The sequence below is a fragment of the Lagopus muta genome, chromosome 3 (assembly GCF_023343835.1).
Source record: "Lagopus muta isolate bLagMut1 chromosome 3, bLagMut1 primary, whole genome shotgun sequence".
Classification (NCBI taxonomy): domain Eukaryota; kingdom Metazoa; phylum Chordata; class Aves; order Galliformes; family Phasianidae; genus Lagopus; species Lagopus muta.
This window is the reverse complement of record NC_064435.1, coordinates 72,288,909-72,310,483: the sequence shown is the minus strand read 5'-3', so window position 1 is coordinate 72,310,483 and position 21,575 is coordinate 72,288,909. Positions and strand designations below refer to the sequence as shown.

General features: G+C 40.8%; 1 protein-coding gene across 2 annotated transcripts in view; it reads left to right on the top strand.

Annotated features, from left to right (window-relative positions):
- The window catches only part of MYO10 (myosin X), a 150,963-nt gene that overhangs the window by 28,075 nt on the left and 101,313 nt on the right, over positions 1-21,575 (top strand). For both annotated transcript variants that reach the window (XM_048940859.1, XM_048940860.1), the window contains exon 2: positions 1,044-1,142. In XM_048940859.1, coding sequence (XP_048796816.1) covers positions 1,044-1,142 — 99 coding nt within the window. The remainder of the gene's footprint in view (positions 1-1,043; positions 1,143-21,575) is intronic.

Sequence of the window (21,575 nt, the reverse complement as noted above, 5' to 3'; positions counted from 1 at the left end):
AAAGGCTTAAATCTAATTCTAATTCAAATCTAAATCAAATTCAGGTAAAGATGATCTTTGGAGGTTGACATGCAAGATTAATTACTTGAATTGTTGTTTGTTTTTTGATAATGATCATACAGACTAAGTCTCAACCTTCTTATTATCAGGGTACATCCTAGCCCACCTCTATCACACCTTTGCCCCTTTTCTTCAAATTCTCTGGGGAGAATTTGTCTGTTCTGATGGGGAGGAGACACAAAACCTTCTCTCTACATATAAACCCTAAAATACTGTGTTTCTGATACGGAGCCTGCTATGTCTGTGCAGAGAACAGGTGTACAGTTTGGATTTGAGGTTCATACCACTGGGGTGTTGCAGCTGAATAGCTTTGGGTGTTTCTTCTTGAGGGTTGTAGATAGCTGGTTTAAAAACTAAAGTAGTTTGTGCCTGCCCTGTCTTGACTTTAGTGACTTGCTGATTGTATCTGTGTTGCCTCTTTGGATCTAAAAACCAAATACTATTTCTCTGTAGCTTTACTTGTTGGTGATTTTATGAAATCCTGAGTTCTTGTGCAGCCATCAGAGCAGGGCAGGATAAAGGGCAAAGAGTTGAGAGACAATATGAAAGGTGATAGAGGTGAAGTGCTGTGATCCTAACAGAGGTTGAAAATAAGCAGGTAGCGAGCTTGCTGGCTTAGAGGAGCATCTTTTAAACACTGCGTGTGAATTCAAACCCTGCTTTGTCATTTTACGTGTGCTAACATGAAGCACGTGGCCGTAACTCACTGAATGAGCTCCTGCTGTTCATGCTGGCATTTAGGCACTTCTATTTGAAGAAGCAAACAAACAAAAGTACTTCAGTGTAGTTCTCCTGTGCTTACTGTTTCAGCAGAAGATGACAAGTACTTACTGAAAGATTACTTTCTCTCACTTGCTTATTTAGATTTTATTCTTACATGTTCTCCTTTTATTTGGGAAGTGTTTCCGAAGAAAAAATGCTGAGTGAAATTCTTTCTTTGGTTTTCAGTTATGTCATTGTAACTTTATTTTGTTTTATTTTAGGGGTCTCGAGTCTGGTTGCGAGAAAATAATCAGCATTATCCAAGTACTGTTCATTCCTGTGCGGAAGGAGTCATCGTGTTCAGGACAGACTATGGCCAGGTATGGGCATTGTTCATGTTTGCTTTTACCACTTTTTGGAAGAGAAACTGTTCTCCTTAATGGGGAGGACATAGGGGAACGTGAAGTTTAAGGTTTGTGAATGACTTGAACTTGGAACTTTGGTTTTAAGAGCTCTTTCCATTGTATATCTGGTTCGCTAGTGTAAGCGTGTCTAACGAAACTGAAGGAGGGCTGCCAGGTTTGTGAGCCTTTCTCAGCACAGATCATTGGTTTCTTAATGTGCTGGCCTTGGGTGGTCTTTCCAGGGCTGTGCATCTTCACAGAGAGAAGCATCATCGTGCCAAGTGGGAAAAGTGAGGCAGACCTCCTGCAGTAACATCAGGGCAGCACGTTTCGTGCAACTCTGCCAGTCCTTACCAAGTGAGAATTGTGAGGGAAGGAGACCATTCCTCTGCTCAGTATCTTTTGTTTTGTTTTAACTGCTTTCTGCCTGCCAAGTACTCATGCCTCCTGTCTTTCTAGAGAAATGGGAATGGATCCAGCAGCTCCATCCTGTTTGCTCAGGTTACCTCAGCAATTGCAGGTGGTGTGTGCCTGCTAGGTGAGCACATCACTGGTAGGGCCTGACTGCCAGCTGCAGAAGGAGGTCAATGGACAACTCGTATTTTTTTTTTGTCTTTTTTTTTTTTTCTTCATCTCTTCAGCCTGAAGAAGGCAGAACCAGCCCTACTGGTTGCTGACAGCATGGAAGTGCTCCGCTTCATCACTTGCTGTCTTCATATATCTATTTATTCTACTCCACAAGGCTGCAGTGTATCAGACTTCCCTTCTTGGGGCTTTCTTGAAGAAATTTCAGTAGAATTTAAGTTTTACATTAAGACTTAGTTATAAACATTAACACTGACACGAACATCAGCATCAGGAGAATACTGTCTTTGACTTTTGGGGGATGTGTTTTTTTCACCCTCCTCAGTTTGGCTTCCATATTTATTTGCACTGGATGGAGGTAGCTTCAGGTAACAAATGAGGCTGATAGAAGTTTAATAGGATGGAAAACATTGCCTTTTCTTGCTGTCTTCATGTAATGTTTTTTCTGAGTGAACAAGGTGGAAAAGCATGTCTGTCAAGGTATCCTTTCTATTTTTTTTTCTTTTTTTCAAGTTTTTCTGCAAGCAGGAAAGGAACCAGACAGAATTGCTGAATGCTTTTTGATGGGCAAGATATAGGCTAAATTGCTTCTACCCTGGCAGTGTAGGACAGTAAGAAACATGAGACTAATGGGGTCTGAAACAGAGAAAATGGAAGTGCAGAGTAGCAGAGACAAGGTTGTAATCATGCACCCGTGTCTTGTCATGTCTTCAGTGGCTCTACAGCTCCCCATGCTCTACAGCTATGGGGAGGCAGAGAGGTGAAGAGACTGGCTCGCAGGGGGTGAGTGAAGAAGACAGGATTGTTAGTCACATTAAACATCTGAAGGGTGTTTTGACTGAGGCAGGAGGGCGGATGAAGAAGAAGGTAATTCACAATGCTATCAAGTGAACAAAAGATGGATGTTGATAGAGGCATTCCTGACTGGTAGCAATACTGGAAAGTGTTGAATTAAGATGCTCATTTTTGTGTGAGTGGGATGGACAAGTAGTGAAAGCCACACTGTAGGAAACTGAAAGATCAGCGCAGCCTACTTCAGGTCACCAGGTGTCCTGGACTGGTGACTCAAAGGTGTGTGGTACAGGAGAGGTTGCACGCAAAACTAGGCTAAGATGAGTGACTAGGTGCAAAGCTTCCTTAGAAGAAAACAAGAAGACCCTGTTTGTACTGGTGTATTTTCAGCGGGATGCACGTTAAATTGTATGTTTGTTTTTTCAGATTTGGGGATTTGTGTATTCATAATTTACCCTTGACTTGGTCTGCTGAAGTTTGAGGCCCAGTGAAGTGCAGATGCTGAGACCATCTCCTCTGTTATTTGTTTAAAGCGGAATAAAGAAGGGTCTGTCATGTTAAAGCATCACAGTTGTATGTTGTTTGCAGAGTAGGAAGATTGCCATCTGTGTTGTTACAATAGCATATGCTCCAAGCCATGTGTAGCACTGAGCATTTCATTTAAGGGTAAATCCTATCCAGCCTCTAATAAGAGTGGCACACAAGCTCAGGAGAGGCTACCTGGAATTTTTCAGAGTTTTGTAGTCTCAGCTGACTGCGATGAACCTGGCTTTTAGAAGTGTTTTCAGCTTGGCAGACCTACTTACAGGATCTGCAGGTTCAGTTCTAAAATGAACAGCTTACTCTGGTGCCCTAACATGCAATGGCAGAGCTAGAATTGGCATCAGAGAGTGGAAAAGTTGCTTGCTGGCAGCCTTGTATATATGTATTACGTGTATTGTTTGTAATGCAGGCTGAAAATTCAGGTAATTTGGAAAGACATAAACCACCACTGTTACATAATCCAACTGATTCCATTTCCTCAGAAAAGCCTAATGCTGTAAACATCACATGAAAGAAACCCAACATTTTCAGTTTGTCCCGCTTGTTTTAAGAGCAGGTGTTACACTGTGCTGAGGAACAGCTGGGATGTAGAGAACAGCTGTCAGAATCAGTGCGTAACACCTCTGTCACCAGTGGGTCTGAGCTTACTGTGCTCCAGCAAAGGGCAGATCAGCAGTTCACTGCATTTATTATTTGAATCTTTTTCAAGACTTATGTTTTCAGAAGTGCACTCTAAGGAGATGTGTTGGTTGGTGTCAGTGCCAATTCATGTTGTTTATCCAGCTGCTTTCTGGCATCCTTTGGAATGTCTTGCCTGTGCTGCTTAGCTAACTGCGTACTGCGAAAGGTAGAAAATAAGAGGAATACTTTAGGTAATGCCTGACAATACCTCTAATGGCTTGATGACGTTCTGCAAAACTGTATTTCATTTTGAAGAAGGAGGCAGGGTGGGTAAGGGAAGAGACATCAATGGGGCGGATGGTGGTTTTTCAAGTGTGGTCAGTGCCTTGATTCCCAGACTGTTCTGAGAACTGCAGCTGTTGTAGCCAAGTCTAATGACAAACTGATGAAAGTGTTGCGACCTTATCAAAGCACAGCACTGTAGTTAATCTTCTCCTACTGAGTAACTTCTGTTAGGATTTGCAGTACTCACCTTTCAGCTGAGTATGTTGCATGAATTCTCAAGGCAGACTTGGCGGGGCAATGAGGCTTGGAAGGCAAGTTTACCAGTTGTGCTCAGTTTCAGGTGTTTGCTCACATTAGTTTGAAAAATAATGTGAAAAAACATAGTAATATGCATTACTGATTAATTTCTTCTATCCATTTTACTCTGAATGATGGAAATAATGTTGCAGCAAAAAAACCTGTGGCATTCAGTCGCATTGTGCAGGAGTGCTGGTTGTAAGTAATGCTGCTGAATGTGAATACTGATGTGTAGATTATGCCATACTCTTCAGAGCTGTAACAAGTTGCATATCAGGTTTTGGATCTCTTCTTGATAATCACATGCTAATAAAATTATTCATTGAGCAAGACTAATTATTCTAGTGGTATCTGCATGTTCACATTAAGTGGTTCATTTGTTAATTATTGTTAAAGACTGCTGTGATTCTGTTTTCTGCTGCCATCATCCTCTGTGATTTGACGGGGCTGGTGGAATAGCATGAATATCTTTCACTTTGTAAGCATCTCTTGCTTTCTGTAAGAGAAGACTACTGCAATAATTTGCTGTTTGGCAGGATGGTTGTTTTGCCTTTTAAATTTTTTGTTCCGCTCACGGTGTATGAAGGTGAGAAAAGTGCCACAAGTTTTGGAAATGCCATGCCAGCGAATGCCTCGAGTATGTTAGTGCAGTCTATGAATACCCAGATAAAAAATAAAAACAACAGCCAAAGACAACCCTATCTTTCCTTGTGTGTGTGTATATATTTTTAAGATGGCATTACAGATCTTGTTTAATCTTGTAAATCTCTCAAGCAAAGGGAATCCACCATTCCCTTTGCTTGAGGAATAATTGTGGTTTGTGTAAGGAGTGCTGCGTCAAAGATAGTGAATTTTTGGACTTCTCAGAGTAGCACCTCACTGCACACATTCTAAATAACACCACTTTCCTTCAGTGGAAATTTACTGTAAATCTGCAACATCGTGTGTGTAGAAAAAATCTGCTATGAAGAAATTCATACATGGGAAGTGAAAGTTCAACTAATTGCTGCAAACCATGTAGAGCCTGACATTGAAATTTAGGAACTCTTAATTGCATACTTGCTTAGTTGACTGAGAGGAACTTTTAAATCAAACATGTTATAAATAGAAGCAGCTGAGCTGTAGTATCCTAAAAGTGTAGGTTCTTTAGAAACAGATGTCAGATTTCACTGCTAGAGATTTTGTCAGTTCAAACAGCTTTCTGTGAACTTGCTTTACATAGAAGCCCTTCACGGGGTGGTGTTATGTCAGCAAAGGCAGCACTGCTCAGTGTCCTCCACTTCAAATAACAGGCACCTGTAAATGGTTTGATCAGTAACAAAGGTATTTTTTTCCTTTGTGTTTAACTTAATATGGCTCTTCTTGGGCATTTGTGCATTGCAGGAAATGGAGAGTCTACAGATGTTTCTTGTTAAACATGACTTGGGTATGTTTTCTATGGTTTTCACCTTTTTTTTTTTTTTTTTTTTTCCTTTTGGTTTTAGGGCTAGGACAGTTTCTCCTCAGAGGAGTTAAGATTTGGGAATTACTTAGGAATTGTTTGAGCTTTTTTTTTTTTTTTTTGATGGTTCAGTGAAGGGTAAATAGAGTTCTGTTAAATTTACCTGGTGATTATATGAAAAGGGGAAAAAAAAAAAAAAAAGCAACAAAAAAAAAACAACCAAACAAACAAAAACCACCCCAGAAACCTGCAGGAAAATGATTAAGCACTTCTCACAAGTACTCTTTTCTTTGCCTTGTGTCCTTTCTCACCCCTACTTGGGACCCTTGAGCTAGTTTTTAGGACTGTGAGTAGTCCTTTCAAACAAGAGTCTTCCGTTCATATTCATGGGGCATGAATGACACCACTGAAGTTACTTGGCTTAAGCTGCTGAAGTCAGTGGGAGTGTGTATCAGTAAGCGCTGTGTTTGGATGCGTAGGTTCATGGGATCAGGCATCTGACAAGTAAATCCTTTTGGACAAGGATTTTCTTAGTTATCACTGAAAGACGCTGTACTTGCTTCTAGCTCTTCCTTGTGAAGACTTGACTACATTTCCAAACAGGATTGTCTTTTCTATTTATTTATTCATTTTTTTTACCTTTCTCTGAATTCAATGTCTATTGCCCTTGAAATACACTCTTACAAGAGCCCATTTTAAATAAGTCTTTTGTGCTTTTCCTTGTGTTTACAGCCTTTTAATTAAAATACACAAATACATATAGTGGTCTCGGCTGTGTTTGGTGTTAAATGAATTCATCTCTTTCTGAAACTTATGAAAAATGTTGTGCTTTTTAATTAAATGGCACTCAGAGTTGCAGCTACTGTTACTGTGCGCATTTGGGAAGCAGGTCCCCTGTCTCTAAGCGTGGGGTGAATTCCAAATTCAGCAGCTTTAAATCAGGAAATCAGATTCCATCTGTCTAAACATCATAAAGTTCATATTATTCTGTAGTTAGCTATATTTGGCTCAGCTGTAATAATTCTCTTGATTATTTCTGATATACTTAAAGAGCTTGGTGCTCTGGCTATCTGCATGCTGGCTTTCTAGGTTATTTGTGGGCAGGAGCGGTGTAGTTGCTGTTTCTTAAGGGGCTGTGCATGGGAATTAGGGGTGGTATGGGGTTAACCATACTGTCTCTTGATTCTTTGGGTTTACCTTCTATGGGTGTTTACATCTTCATGCAGGACGTCAAGGTTAAGCCTCTCCTGCTGCAAGCATCTGTCAACACACGTGTAAACATGGCTCATGGCAGATGTGAGGCTTGGCCTTGTGGAGGCCAACTGCCTCACATGACTCCTTCCATCCGTTTGTCCTCCCAATATCCCCACTGATCCAGCAGTGGGGCCTGCCTGACCGCTGAGCAGTGTCCCTCCCACATCTCCTTTCCTACCAGGAGCATCCTGGGCTGCAGCTGAAGCCCACAGAGGCAACTCTGCTTCCAGGAAGGATTCAGTGTCACTGTAGGGCCTCACAGTCCTGTTTCTGTCAAAAGAAATGCTGCCTTGAAGCCCTAAATGTTACTTAGAAATATTTCATCAGTGACTCAAACTAAATCACTCATAAATCGAACAGTTGTTTTTCTGATGTTTCTCAATTTTTTTTGTTACAGTTTTTAAGTACCGGCTAATTGGAGAAATCGCTACTTTGAGTCTCTTAAATTCTCCAAATTATAGGAGAATCTCTTTTCTACTGTAGCACACAAACATTAAAACAACACTTCATTCAGCTGGAGGAAAAAAAAAAAAGCAATATCTTTAGTAGGAAAGCTTTTTTCCAATGTCAGGAGTTAATTCAACTTGCCTTTTTATCTGCTTTCTATCAAAAGCAACATCTTTAGACAGCAGTTATTCTCACAGTATTTTTTAAAGGGTAATGGGGAAGTCTCTTTCTGTGTGTGTTTTTGTCTGAACTACTGTGTATTTATTGCATGAAAATACAGACCTGGTTATGAAATGTCTTCTGAGATGTGTTGCACATGTGCTGTCCTTACGTTTTTCCTGTTACTGCCCTTTCTGCCAAAACCACTATCAGTCTGATTAATTCCAGGAAAGGGAAAGTTTTAATCCTGCAATGAGATACTTTATTTTAAAGGTTGAATTAAAAAAAACCTGGCTGCCAGATCAAGCTGATTGTAGGGTTTTTTTTCCAGAATTAACATTCAAGTTACCAGTGCACAGCCACTTTTTGTCAGAACTTAGGGAGTTTGAAAGAAAGCAGCTTAGAGATTTTTAATGCGCACATGATGAGGGCAGGAAGGCTAAGCAGTGGCCATAAATAACTTGTTTAATGTTGGGTTTTCAAGGGTTTTGTTCAGTGTTTCCTAAACATAATGGGACTGCTTGTTTTAACTAAACTGAAATTAATTTGTTTGGCATTAGTAAGGCTGCTGTTAAGTGCTTTACTAACAATGTAAATTAAATCTCTATGAACAAAAGCATTTATCTCTGCACAGAGTTGCTTTCTGCTTTTATAAGATCTGATTCAAGGCAGTTAATATCCAAGCTGCTGACAAAGGGTTATGTCTTGTGTCCCCATCGCTTGCTGTGGCCACGTCATCAGCTGTGGCTACACATACAGTTAAGATGTCAGTCTTCTCTCTTGCTTTCTGCATAGAAAATCCAAACCATCTGTGCCTTGTTGGGCTGTTATTGTGCTCCCATTAAAGATAAAAAAAGCTGCTTTTGTTTTAAGATTAAAGCAGATGTACACAAGCTGCCATATTAATTTCTTTCGTAAGAGAACACAATTCAGCTGTTCACAAAGCGTGGAAAGAAGTTCAGGCTGCCATGTGCCAAAAAGCAACAACAACACCAAATCCAGTGCCGTGATAATAAGCTTGTCACTTCCATTTTTTTTGTTGTTATTGAATTCCCATGGATTGGAACAGATTTTGTCACTCACTGCTGCTGGTGCTTCAGGAACATGTGGTCTGAGTTAAGCAAACACTGGGGTGCAGTACTCAGTTTTGTGAGAGTGACATTTTGTACCTCAAGGTGCAGATGAATGGTGGCTGAACACTGAGAATTGTACATGGAAAAGGCTTTCATCAACATGGCCATGAACTTACCTGCGTGAACTGCTGAACAAAATCATCAAGTATTTGGGTACTCTATCCTACTTATTTAAAACAAGTTTGTTTGTTTGTTGTTTTTTTTTTTTTTTTTTTTTTTTTTTTCTTTAAAAAAAAGTCAGAATGACTGGGTAATTTTGAAAGGGATTTCAGTCACTGAGTGCTTGTGGAAAAAAATTGTAGTGTGTGAGCAACCATTTTCAAGCATAATGACAGACCTGAGAAGAGATTGTCCTTGCGTGCTCCCAAAGCTGCTGGCTAGGGAAGCAAACACAATCAGTAATCTTGACATGTGGCTGTCTGGTGCTGCAGGCTAGTGAAATCATTGACCTGTTAGCTACTATCCTGTGAGCAGAATAAATCAAGTGCTGTTGGCAGTGCTTGTTTCTCCAGTAACTGGCCTCAAAAAAAAAAAAAAAAAGAATCTAGAAGAAAGTAGAAGCCAAAGGGTCCTTTGTATGTGCTGTGTCCACTTTATGTGTGGATCTACTCTGTATTAGCTTTGGCATAGCATCCAGTTCTTTATATCATCATCTTGTGGAACATCACTAAAAAGCCATCATTCAGTGGCATCAGTGAGTCAATTTAGGGGAAGAAAAATCTTGTATTATGGAATTTTGAAAAAGCAACAAAGCAAAATAAACCATCAGGCAGATGCTTGGAGTACTGTGTTGGTTGCGTTGGTGCTCTTGGTGCATGTAGTACTCAGCACGTATCATGAAGTGGTGGTATTTACTTGGTAGGGAGGCAGCCCATGGCCTCTAGCAGGAGATCTGGGGAAGGTTGCAATGCCATTTTTGTAGGTGAAAAGTTCATTTGATCTTTCCCCTGTAGTCCCTTGAGTAGAACTTGAGATATTCATTACCTTTTTACATCAAATAAATCCTTAGAAGTCTGTATGTCCAGATATCATTTTCTGCACAAGTTAACTTTAAAGCAAACTAAACCTGTGCAATCAAGTTGTGGTTCTGATGTTGGATCAGTTTCAAGGTTTGATGCCCAAAACATGCTTCATTTAAAGATGAAATAGTTTTTGGAGAACTCCACATTCTGTTTTGACCATGTCCAGAACTCTCTGTTTTCAGGGCAGCTAGCAGAAATGCAGGAACATGTAAGAGAGATGGAGCATGTTTTGCATTCAGGAGTTTCAAAATGTATTCTTAAAAATTTCAAAGCAACTTTTTTGAAAGGACCAAGCTTTCTCACGAGAAGGATATCTGAGCAAGATTTCCCCTAAAGCATTTTTGCAATGCAGTAATAAACTCCTTCAGTATTAGTTGCAAAAGGAACTTAAAGTACCCTTTATAGTGGTGCTTTTATGTTCGCTGAAGGAAGGGGGAGGGGGAAATGTTAGCATAGGTCATGTGCTTCTGCCTCATATGGCACGCTCTATTTTGTAAAACAAGTAAGTTCCTGTTGAGTATGAGCTTGAGTATGGAATTGAGAGATGATTTAAGGAGGTTTATCTATTCAAGCTGTCTTAACTAAGGAGAATTAAAAAATATATATATCATGGGGTAAGTATTGTATTGTGTCGTGAAGTGAAGCACTGGAGAGATAGCCAGGGAGTGCTGTAGTGCCTCTTTGCACCATAAGTTATGCGGAGTGCAACCTGTGGCAGAGAGGTGACTGGGGCACACAGATGGGGAGAGGTGTGTGCAAGGGAAGGGGAGGAGCTGGAGATGTTGTGGTCAGGCTTCTTCTAGCTCCTCGAGGAGCTACAGCACTTGGCCCAGGCTGACCATGATGAAGGGTGCTCAATAAATGTCAGCAGAGCAGAAAACCTCAGTAAATCTTCTCCGAGTAACAAAGAATACAAGGCAGACGGACTTTTCATCCTCCTTTCACATACTGGGATTTGCGCTACCGTAGCTCGCGGTGGGGAAGCAAGGGGAGGTTCTGCCCAGCAGCAGCTGGGGCTCACCGTGAGCAGGCAGGCTGTCCCGAGGTGTTTGGCTGCCAAATATCTGAGGTGCTACTGAGCGCTCACTGTGGGATTTTTCTGCAGTGATTTATAGCTTTGTCTAACTGATGGCTTTTACAGCAAAGATAACATCTTGCCTCTTGAGGAGGTCATTCACTTTCTAAATGAAACATACCTTCTCCAAAGAAAAGGCTGGTGGAACGTTCAGGTATTGAATCGCCGCAATTAGTGTAGCTGGAGCGAGGCAAAAATGCTAATTTACCTGTGATGATAGACTTAAAATAAGCTAAACTGAAAGTATATCCATCGTTTGTAAGGTATGTGCCTGCCATTGAATGCTTCATCTGAAGTTGTCCAAATGCAGCAGAACTGTAAGCCACTGAAAGCAGATTTAGGAAAGGAATATTTAGCAATGTTAATAACCAGAAATGCCACGTAAACCTGTAATGAAAATAATGATATGTCTTTTACTGCTGATTACTTCTTTTGAAAGTGCGCTTTTCACTAGCATCAGCAAGGAGTTCTAATTAAAGGTAAATAATAAAATCTGTTCCATTATTAATGCTGCTTTCAAGAGGCGTTTAATATACACTGAAATTTGATGGCCAGACTTCGTTGCCATTATCTTTGCATCATCACTGGCTTAAATGCAATTAGAGAAGGTATCTGTCACTGCAAGATTTGCCCAGGAAATACAAAGTTCTGACAAGGATAATTCAAGGTCTGCTAGGCATTTGTGATACGGTAATGGTTTTCACATGTGCTCTGGGAAAGGAAGAATAAAGAAAGGAGAAAAACCCTATATTTTTGCATGATTGGGAAAGCAAAGGAAGCGTGACAAAGACTTGGTAAGTTCAGAATATGAACACGTACATTTAAGAGTTAGAACGTTACTGCTGCATAGAGCCTGCATGTGACTGGAAAACTGATACAGGAGGTAAGGGCTGCATCCAGCCCAGGCAGAATGCAAAGTGGGGGGAAGGAGGAGGACTGCTGTGGGCCCAGATTTTCTTAATATTGCCTTCTGTTTTCTTCTGATTGCTTCTCTGGGTGTTTTTTTACTTTGGATTTCAGATGTGTGACAGTGTTAACAGATCAGACCAGAGAGGCACATTCAATTACTCCAAATGGAGTTGTTAATCCCACGATGCCTACAAAGTGTGCATCAAATAGATTTGTTCAAATGCTTTCTAAAAGTAGCAGAGCTATTCCAATGCAGTGCAATATCTCAGTGCCTCTATAGTAGGTTGATGGTGCTCTTCTGAAAAGCAGTACATCATCTGTATGTGTGCTGTGTAGGTGAGATGAGGAGATGTCCATGTGCACACACAGGTGCACTCATGTACGATTAGTCTGCCACATCCCAAATACGTGGGATTTGAAATGTCTGCATCGTATGCACATCCATTTCTGCAGAAGAAATCCCAGACAGCAATGTAGAGGTCTACAAAATTTTCTAAATGAAGTCTTGTTTTTTTTCCAGCCAATTCACACTAAAGTTGTCTTAAACCCCTGGACCTCAGCTAAAGAAAACATGATTGGGGAGAACAGCATTCGCCTTTGATATTGATAAGCTCTGCAATCAATCAGGGTTTGAAAAGTCCTTGAGCATCGCTACCTGAATCAATGCTGTTTGAGTATGAAATCCCTCCATCTGACTCTCTACAAGCTGAACAAACTGTTTACTGTACCCAATCTCCTCAGCTGATGAGGCAGCTTGGAGTAGGCAAAGATTTAGACACCACAAATGTTCAGAGTTACCGAGGCTGCTCTCTAGCTGTGCATTTTTGCTTGACTTTTAACCTATGCACAGTGTGATGTGGTCATCAGTTACAGTGTGGACATTATGTAAATATTAGGTAGCCTATCAGATGTGGTTCAGGGCTGCAGTTAGAAGCAGTGCTTCCTCCATTTGTGCATTAAAGTGGAAAGAAATGGTTGATTAGCAGTGGGTAACTGATTAGGGAACTGTGGGCAAACATTACCACACTTAGGTTTGCAAAACATGTTTGCCTTTGAAGTGATATCAACTGAAAACAGTAGCTACAAAAGCTGCTTTTCTTGAGAAGTTTCTGAATGGAGAGTGGATTTATTCTTTATAGTGGAAGATGAATTAGCTTTACATTTGGTACTCGGTTCTAGATTTTTTTTTCTCAAGTTGCAATCTTAAGCTCTTACCATGAGCTTTTAATGATGAGGCTTTTTCACATGAAAGAGTCTCATCAGCATCATTTCCTTGCGTGGCATCGATCTTAAATTTCTTTCTAATTTGCATTTAGGCTTAACATCCAGGACTGTGCTGTTACTTCTGCAGGAGTTCGGGTACACAGTGATGCTGAGTAGCAGGCCCTCCATTTGCACTAGGACACAACCGAAGCAGTCTAGTTTCTGGCCTCCTTTTTCATGCCATTCTTTGCATAAACTTTCCTTTCTGGTAGGCATATGGGCAGATAATATATAAGTTGCATAAGGGAAAAAAGCTATCCTCTGAATATCCAGGCTTGCTAACCAATCCAAAACACATCTGCTTTTTGGAAAGGTTTGTGAGATGATCAAAAGCAGAAAAAAGTCTGGTTACTAACCTAGTAGTTTCACCTACTGCTATAATTAAGCTCTGGGGCACTTGTGGCAGCATTGAATCTCAGTTTTGCATGAAGCCAGTTTGCAGCCTGGCAGGAACTGTCCCTTGACATGAGTTTTTCTGAGCCTTCTCAGCGCAGCGCCTGCTTTCAGTATATGGGCTCACTCCTTCTGCCTGCCAGCAACCCCCCCAGCATCCCCATCTGGTTCTTGAATTACACAGGCACCGGCTTAACACCTCTCTGAGTAACAGTTCTTTACAGTACATGGGTAAATATTTACATGTCTTTCCCTCCCACTTGGTGGAATACTCTGGTTTTGTACAGTACAAAGTGCTTTGTATGGAAGGGGGAAAAAAAAAAAAAAACAACATTGTTCTCCAGTTTAGTTTTGTGGGGGTGTTATGTTTATTTAACAAAGGCCAAACACGACGCTGCATATGTTAAGCAGCAAAGCCCTGCTTTCATTCAGGGCTAGTGGATTTATGGAGAGGTGATGGACTGCAAGGTCACACAGGGAGTTGGTGTTGAACCTCAGTCTTGGGTCCTGCTGACTCCAGTGCTTTATGTCATAGTCAGGCCATACGGCTTTGTCTTTGCAAATGACTGCAGCAAATAAAGCATACTTACTCCTGGCTCTTCTACTCCACAGTTAATTTAAATAAACAAATGTTGTGGGGGCTGTTCTGCTCATTTATCTTGGTATTGGTAGGCTGAGACTTGTCCTGGCAGTTAGTGAGGAATTCTGGAAAGGATTGTGGTAGTTTGTTTTGATGCTTCAGAAAGATTTGGGTGCATAAAGGTACATATTAAATCCAAATAAATTTGAGTGTTGGCTATTGCTGCTTATATTCACTGCAGAACGGTGGTGTGTGCAGATGCCAATTTGCTTTGCTGCTCCACCGTGCCATTGGCCATTTGCCTTTATGCAACAGATTGAGGGAATTGTAGTGCTGAATCAATTGAAAACTCACGGCAGGACTGGGCCAGTGTCCTCTTCTATTGTAGGTGACACTGTGAGCAGAGGAACTGGAGCCATCAGTGGCTTGATCTGTGCTCACGCAGGAGCAAGATCCTCCTTGGCATACAGCAGCAACTACAGAGAAAAATTGGTCTGGGTAAAACTTCTTGATGCTTTCCTTTATGTGACTGTAATGTCTGCTGGGTGGGATACATGCTGCTAGAAAAGCTGGCTGTTGGTCCTGTGGGTTCGCAGAAGAGAGGGGTTCCTCGGCTTTTCAGAGCATGCCAGGTTTTTCATGCTTGAAACTTGAACTTTTACCAGAGTTTTTGGCCATGGCTTTCAGCCAGGAGCACTGCAGGAAACTTGGTGGCAGAGACAGAAACAAGCTCACAGATGCTATCCACTAATTGCCAGTTCAGAAATTTAAAAAGTAATCTGCATTTCTGTATAGGGAAAAAAAAAAAAATAGTGGTCCAGCACCTGAAAAGCATTTAGTGTCTGTGTTAGCACGGATTTGGCCATGGCAGAACATGCAGTTATGCTGCCCTGGCACGTTAGTTGGGGCCGCAGCCACCCGGTGGTGTCACTTGAATGATTTGTTAGCACTGCATCTGGCTGCCATCCGCATTTCCCTTTGTGCAGCTTCACCTGACTTTATAGCTAGCTCTCTTTGTTCAAATGTTCACAGTCCTGTGAGTATAACATGGAAAACTTAGCAATGAAGTTAGTTTTTAATGATTTTATTTTTTAATATTACTTCTTACATTTTCTGCAATCTGCATTTTGAGCAGGCATTGGTTTTAATTTAATTTCCTCATTAAACTATGCTATTGCTAATTTCAAGTATTAAAAGTTTCTTTTGTTATGCATTAAGTGTAGTGTTCCAAAGGCTTTATTTTCCAAGTTACTTTTTGTTTTGTTCTCTACAAACAGGTGAAAATAGATATATTCTGTTCATTTCTTTTATGACAGCTACATTTTGGTGTTGGTTTAAATCTCTCCTATCAGCATCTGTCTGCAGAATTTATGCCATGTCAAAGTACGCTCTCAATGTCAGTTGCAAGGTAGAAATAAAATCTCTAGCTTTATGCATTTAGTAGTAAAACAACAGAGATCTTATCACTTGTAAGAGATGCATATTGCTAGGCTCAGCTGAAAACTTGATGTGTGGTAGGAAATCAAGCTAATACTTGCTCCATCCATTAAAAGGAGCAAACACAGCAAGAGGCCAGGATAATGAGAAGAATATAAACGGAACAATGAATTTTACTGTTAGGCTGTAGTTTTGAAAGCTCATTATTGAACAACAGGTTTGTGAAGAGGCATGAAAGAGAAGCCAGTTCGTACCGTTAGAGTACAAATGATGTTTGAACTGTATTTTAAAAGGTCTTGAATCTCTTTTGATCTACGTGATAGAAGTAAAATTCTGAGTTTTGGTCTTTGAGCTCATGGAAAACTCAGTTTCTGGGAGTAGAAATTTGATATCTTAAGGCCTGTCTTTCACTACTTGCTTTCAGACTCAAAATTGTTATACGGATAAAAAACTCCAACGACACCATGTTGTTGAGATGAAAAGAAACCAAACAAAACAACAACCCCGAAGTGTCATCTTTATTTTTTCATTCTGCTTGAGAAGTGTTGCAACTTTTCTTACCGTAAATGAAAACAAGACTATAGTCATGAGAGATTTTCCATAATAGCAAATATTAATGAGTATAACACTTTATAGCTTGTAAGGAGCTTTTCTTCACCAGAAGAACTGTTTTCAGAAGTCTCCCAGCAGAACTGCTAGCCACCACTGTAACAATGCTGAGCACCTGAATGCGCAGCAATGCTCTGGGCAGTGTATGCTCTGTGTTTGAATGAGGAATGCGCTTACACATGCACGTTGAGAGCTTGGTTTGGTCAGAGACTGCCGTGGGCTTCTGTGAAGTTGGGATTGTCCAGCCAGGGTGGAAGTTGTGTAACTGTTAAAGATGACAATCCATTGGATGTTGTTGCTTCAGTAGCCAGAATATACATTCATCACAGCCCCTTCCCATTGGAAAGAAATATTTGGTGGCCGCTGATCTGGATGTGCTTCTTTGCCCTGTGATCCAGCAGCAGTTGTGGGAGTGCTTGTTTGAGCTTGTATCAGCAACACATCTTTGGTGATATTGAATTTGAGGTGGCATCAATGTCTTGTCAACATGTGAAATTCCCTTGTGTTTTTGAAGACTGTTCTGTGCCGTTCCTCCGTGGGAGGTTGCTCTGAGTGCATGTGCATTCCTGGTTTGAACTATGAAATGTTCATTCACTGCATTCAGTATTGGGCTTGTGAAGTTCTGTGCTGTAAGTGGCTGTCTCTCCAGCAGTTCAAACCTCCTTCAGATTGCCTGGTTGGTTAGACTTTGTTACCTCACAGTTTGACAAAATACTTCAGAGGAAAGCTCCTTCTCACCAGGTCAGATACATAAACAGGTGCTTGTGTTCTTGACCTGTGTGAAGAATCCTCATGTTTGGGGAAAACAAAACAAAAGAGTACCTTTTATATTGATTTTATGCTGAAGTTACAGTTGCAACCCAATGTATCTCCTTGCATGACCTGAAGAAAGCTACAGCCAAATTGTGATTGAAACTGTTTTAGCTACAGCAATACGAATTCTGACATTAGCATTTTGTTTTGATACAAAAAGTCGTTCTTTCCCTTCCCTGCAATATCTTCCCAACATTTTTCTTTGACTTTCTGGGAGTACTTTACAAAGTCAAAATAAAAATATCTTTGTGGGCACTGACTCCATCTGATGTAGCACAGTGGTTTGACTGCAGTGGTGCGACTGTATCAGCAGAAGGACACCCTCGTAGTTAGTTACTGGATTTTGCTGAGGCAAAGCTGTTCTGAGTTGCACTGCAACTGTGAAAAAAAAAGTCCTGTGGGATCCAAGGTCTCAGGGCCTGCCAGCATGGTTTTGGTCGCACATGGGAAAGGGTCAAGTGATTTCGGTAACAGCTGAGGCAATGCAGTTGGATAGGGTTCGACCACTCAGTTGCTGGCAGTACAGTAAAGCAAAGGACCACTGGGCTGTTGGAGCCTACAGCACCAAGGGAATCGTTTCTGAGTTTTATTACATCTGTGTGAGTTTTATAAGGATTGAATTGTGCCCCAAAGGGCCTCAAAGAAGATTTTGGCAGACGTGCTAGCACTTCTCAGTTGAGGGGACAGGCGGCTAACCCGGGAACAAGTAACCCTAGAAGCCCTGTGAGGAAAAGAAAATTCACCCAAAAAGCATGCTTTGTGCTGAGGTTGAGGCCTCAGCTAGGAAAATTTGTGTTGTGAATCAGAGCTACCTCAGCAGGATCCAGTGCAGACCTGCCCTGGCAGCAGAGCCTCTAATGCCGACAAGTCAGTGCCTTCAGAGACCAGTGCCTGCTCATGTTCTGTCCACATCAGAGCGTGTCTGAGGTGCCTCAGTGGCCTTGCTGTGAGTTCAACAAATGGAGGGGTCCAAGAAAAGTGTGTGTTCAGCTTTGTTATCTGATCCCATCTATTAGAAGGACTGTACACCCTGCACGTGTGTTCTTCGACTTGTCCTCTACAGAAGGGCTTTTGGTAGGCCAGCTACATCCATCCGGGTGACAACAACTTCCCTTGCTGGTGCTGGAGCTACACAAGTGTGTTGTGTGTGTCCCTGCCTGGCGAGGTGAAGCTCTCTGTGGTAGACGTGGCCTGGTGGTGTGGTGAGAACATTCCGTTTCTGTGCAACCTCTTGATAAAGGTGCCTATTTTGGTCCTAGGAAATCAGTTAAATCAAAACCTGTAAATAGTGGTAACTGAAATCAGGCACTCTAATTTAAATAACAATGAGCCTAGATAGCTTGTTTTTAAGGATGATAAGTCTTGTTTTTGCCGTGTACAGTTCAGTGTTTCATGCTAAGATTTTTGCGTCTAAATTCTAAGCATTGAGCTTGAGCCATACATCTCCTTTTAGATCCTCTTCTTCCTCTGAAAATTTCAGCTGCAGTGAAATCCAAGTAATGTAAAACCACGGGGAATGTGTTGTAACGTTGCACATTGGAAAATTCTATTAACATCTGTAAATGTGCTGCAAGTGGATATTCCACAGGTATGTTCCTGTGGGGTGTTTTTTCCTTCCCATACTGTATTGTGAATTCCAGAATTGAACATTTCCAAACAGCAACAGTTATTTTCTGATAATACAGGAGTCTTTTGAGAATGACTTAATATAGATTAATTTTCAAACCATGCAAGAAACAAGCATGGTTTTCTTGCACCAACATGTCTTCTGAACTAAATGAGATGGTTATTTGTCACTGGTACTGAACTTTTGTTGATAAAGTTGACTGCAGAGGTCTTTGCCTGCTTTGCTTGCTCGTCCACAGCTTGTTTATCTGTGTGAATGTTAATGGAAAAATGCAGAAAGAGATTGGCACAGAGAATTTTGTTTCAGGCTATTGTAATGCAGAGTGACAGATAAATAGTTTGTCTTATACATGAATAGTTGATAATATTTTGCTGTGCTGACCTAAAGGAATATATACACACATACATGTTTATAGGTATATTTACATATGTATGTGCTTATACATACATCAATTGATTCTTTTAGAAATTCATCTCTTTCGAAGGTTAAATAGTTGTATATGCACTTGCGTTAGCATATAAGAAACTTGCTTTTAGTGCTGTATCTGATTCATGTTTTGATGGTGAAAGAACTTGCTGTACAGATCCTAAGGCTTTTTTGTATCATGACATTTTCCGTATTTTGCGGTTGATTTAGAGTCAATCTTTAGTTACAAGTCACCTGGTGGAGAGTCAGCTCAATACTACAACTACTTTGTCATGTCTCCTCACCAGGCCTTTAAAGAAAAAGTACAGAGGTAATTGGAACTGCAGATCTAAAGTCCCTTTCTTGCTAACCAGGAGCATGAGCCTCTGTTGAATTGGCTTCTGTTTGCCTGTTTCGTAGCTTCAGGCAGTATTTGGGGCAATAAAATACTTCCAAATGAAATACTTAGTGGAGATGAATATTTTTCCTCTCATTTGGAATTACTTTCATGTTTGTATCCTGGCTGTAGCCAGCTTAACCGCTTACTTGGAGGCAAGAGTCTGGCCTTCAAGTAAGACCATTTGAGTTTTGAGAAGGCTTTTCTTAGAGTGCACCCATGCTATACATGTTGGTGTAGTGGGAACCAGTCTTGCACTGCTGTATCCACAGATATGCTTTCTGAATTTCGGTTTTGTGAGACACTGTTCCTTGCTGGTGAGGATGTGTTTGCACTAATGCCTTGATATTAAGCAGGATTGCAGTCCTGGGGCCATGCTGCAGTATGGTTATTGGGCAGTACCTCTGTGCTCTGAATGTGACGGTCTAGGAGTGTCCTCCTGCAGTCCTTATCTCCACACACACCATTCCCTGTATGCTGAATACTCTTCAGCATCACTGATGCTGGGGACCCTAGGCTTTGGGCAGGTGAGGCGGAGAACCACTCACAACATTGATCAACTCAGGTTTTGGAAAATCAGTGGGACAAGGATTGAGGGCCATTAATAGTATACAAAAGAAAAAAGAAAAAAAAAATGTTTGCCAGGGAAAAGGCTTCTAGGTCATAAATGAAAGCTCCTTTAAGGAGGAAGAAAAGAATTTTGTAATATTTCAGGGCTGAAGCTTTACTAAATGGGGATTGAATATAGATATGTCTGTTTTCTCAGTTATATGGCTGCTCAATTGAAAATAATATAATGGTCTCTCTAGCTTCGTATTCTTTGACTGTAAGATTGAAACATGCCCTTGTAAATGTTTCTAGAAACTTCTGCTTTAATCCCAGAGACTAAAGCTACTTGTAACAAATCCTTGCCTTGTCAGAAGAGTAGAGAGTTGGTGCATGGAGCTGAGTGATTGTGTTGTGACAATGTGTCTTTTGTAAATCATTGTCTTGGTTCTGAAACATGCATAGGTCAGGCAGGAATAGGGAGAAACAGCTTTAATTAGCTGAGGTAAATACTCTCAGGGTAGCATGACATTAGGTAGTGCTCTGTGTAGCTAAGCTAAGTGATTCTTTAATGCATTCTTTTTCCTTGAATCTGACTTTCAAAAAATCCTCCTACAGAACAAATAAAGTTACAGTTCTTTGCATTACTTCAGTGGGCAAATACACCCATCAGCTTTTAACTTATGTAGATAGAAACATTCAGAGCAACTCTGTTATTTTTTTTCTTCTACATCCTTTGCAGCACAAATTGTTTCTCTTTTTTCTTGCCTTAAAATGAGTTTAAAAAAAAAAAAAAAAAAGAATCTTTGCTGGCTTTGCATTCCACCAGAATTTTGAACAACAGTGTATTGAATTTTGCTGATTGCTTGCAATTTTCAGTGAGCTCTAGCTGTTAGAGGAGTAGAGCCAGGGTGTGCTCTCTTCAGTGCAGGGACTTGCTGTTGCCTGGAGTTCAACAGGGTTTTCCAGAGGTTATTTATTACCAGCTCACCTTGGTCCCCTGTGGACGCATTACTATATTCCCCACTCTCTGAGCCTCTCTCACGTAAAGGACTGCGCACTCTAAGTGTCTATAATAAGAGTAAATAGCTTGTATGCTAGCAGGAAGACTGCACCCTTGACAAGATTGTGCATGTAATAAGCCAAGCCTGTTCTGGAAGGTAAGAGGGGTGGTGTCTTTAGGGGAAGAGAACACTGATCTTACTATGGGGAAAAAAGCAGCCCTACCTCACTTGCAGCTTTTTCCCATTAATCTCTGTAGCTGTGTTTTAAAACGTGACATTTATCAGAAAACGTTGTAAAATAAACCTGTTTGGATAGGCGAGTGTATCATGGGAGTGTGTGTAGAAGGCATTACTACTCACTAATAGGAAAGTTTGCATTACCCATGAATCTCCCAACCCTTTGTTCCCAAGCAAGTAATTAGAAAAGGTGGTCTGATTTTCATCCGCTTCTCCTTTCTTTAAAAAATTCTTAGTAGCACACTGGGCTAATCTCAATATATTTCCTGTTACTGTGTAGCTAGCCTTTTTACCTAGACTTGAGCTTTTAGAGGGTGCTTGAGGCTTGTCAAGACAAATTCAAAACCAAATTGTATCCTTACAAACAAAGAAGAATGCTTGGTGTATTTTTCTTTGCAGCAAAAGGTTGTTTTTTTTTTTTCTTCTTTCTAGAACTACAAAGACCATGGTTAAATACAAAGATATCAAGTAACCTTCTAAATATAAGGCATCTTCCTTGTCTGTCTCCTTCATCGTTATGACACAACTATGGAAG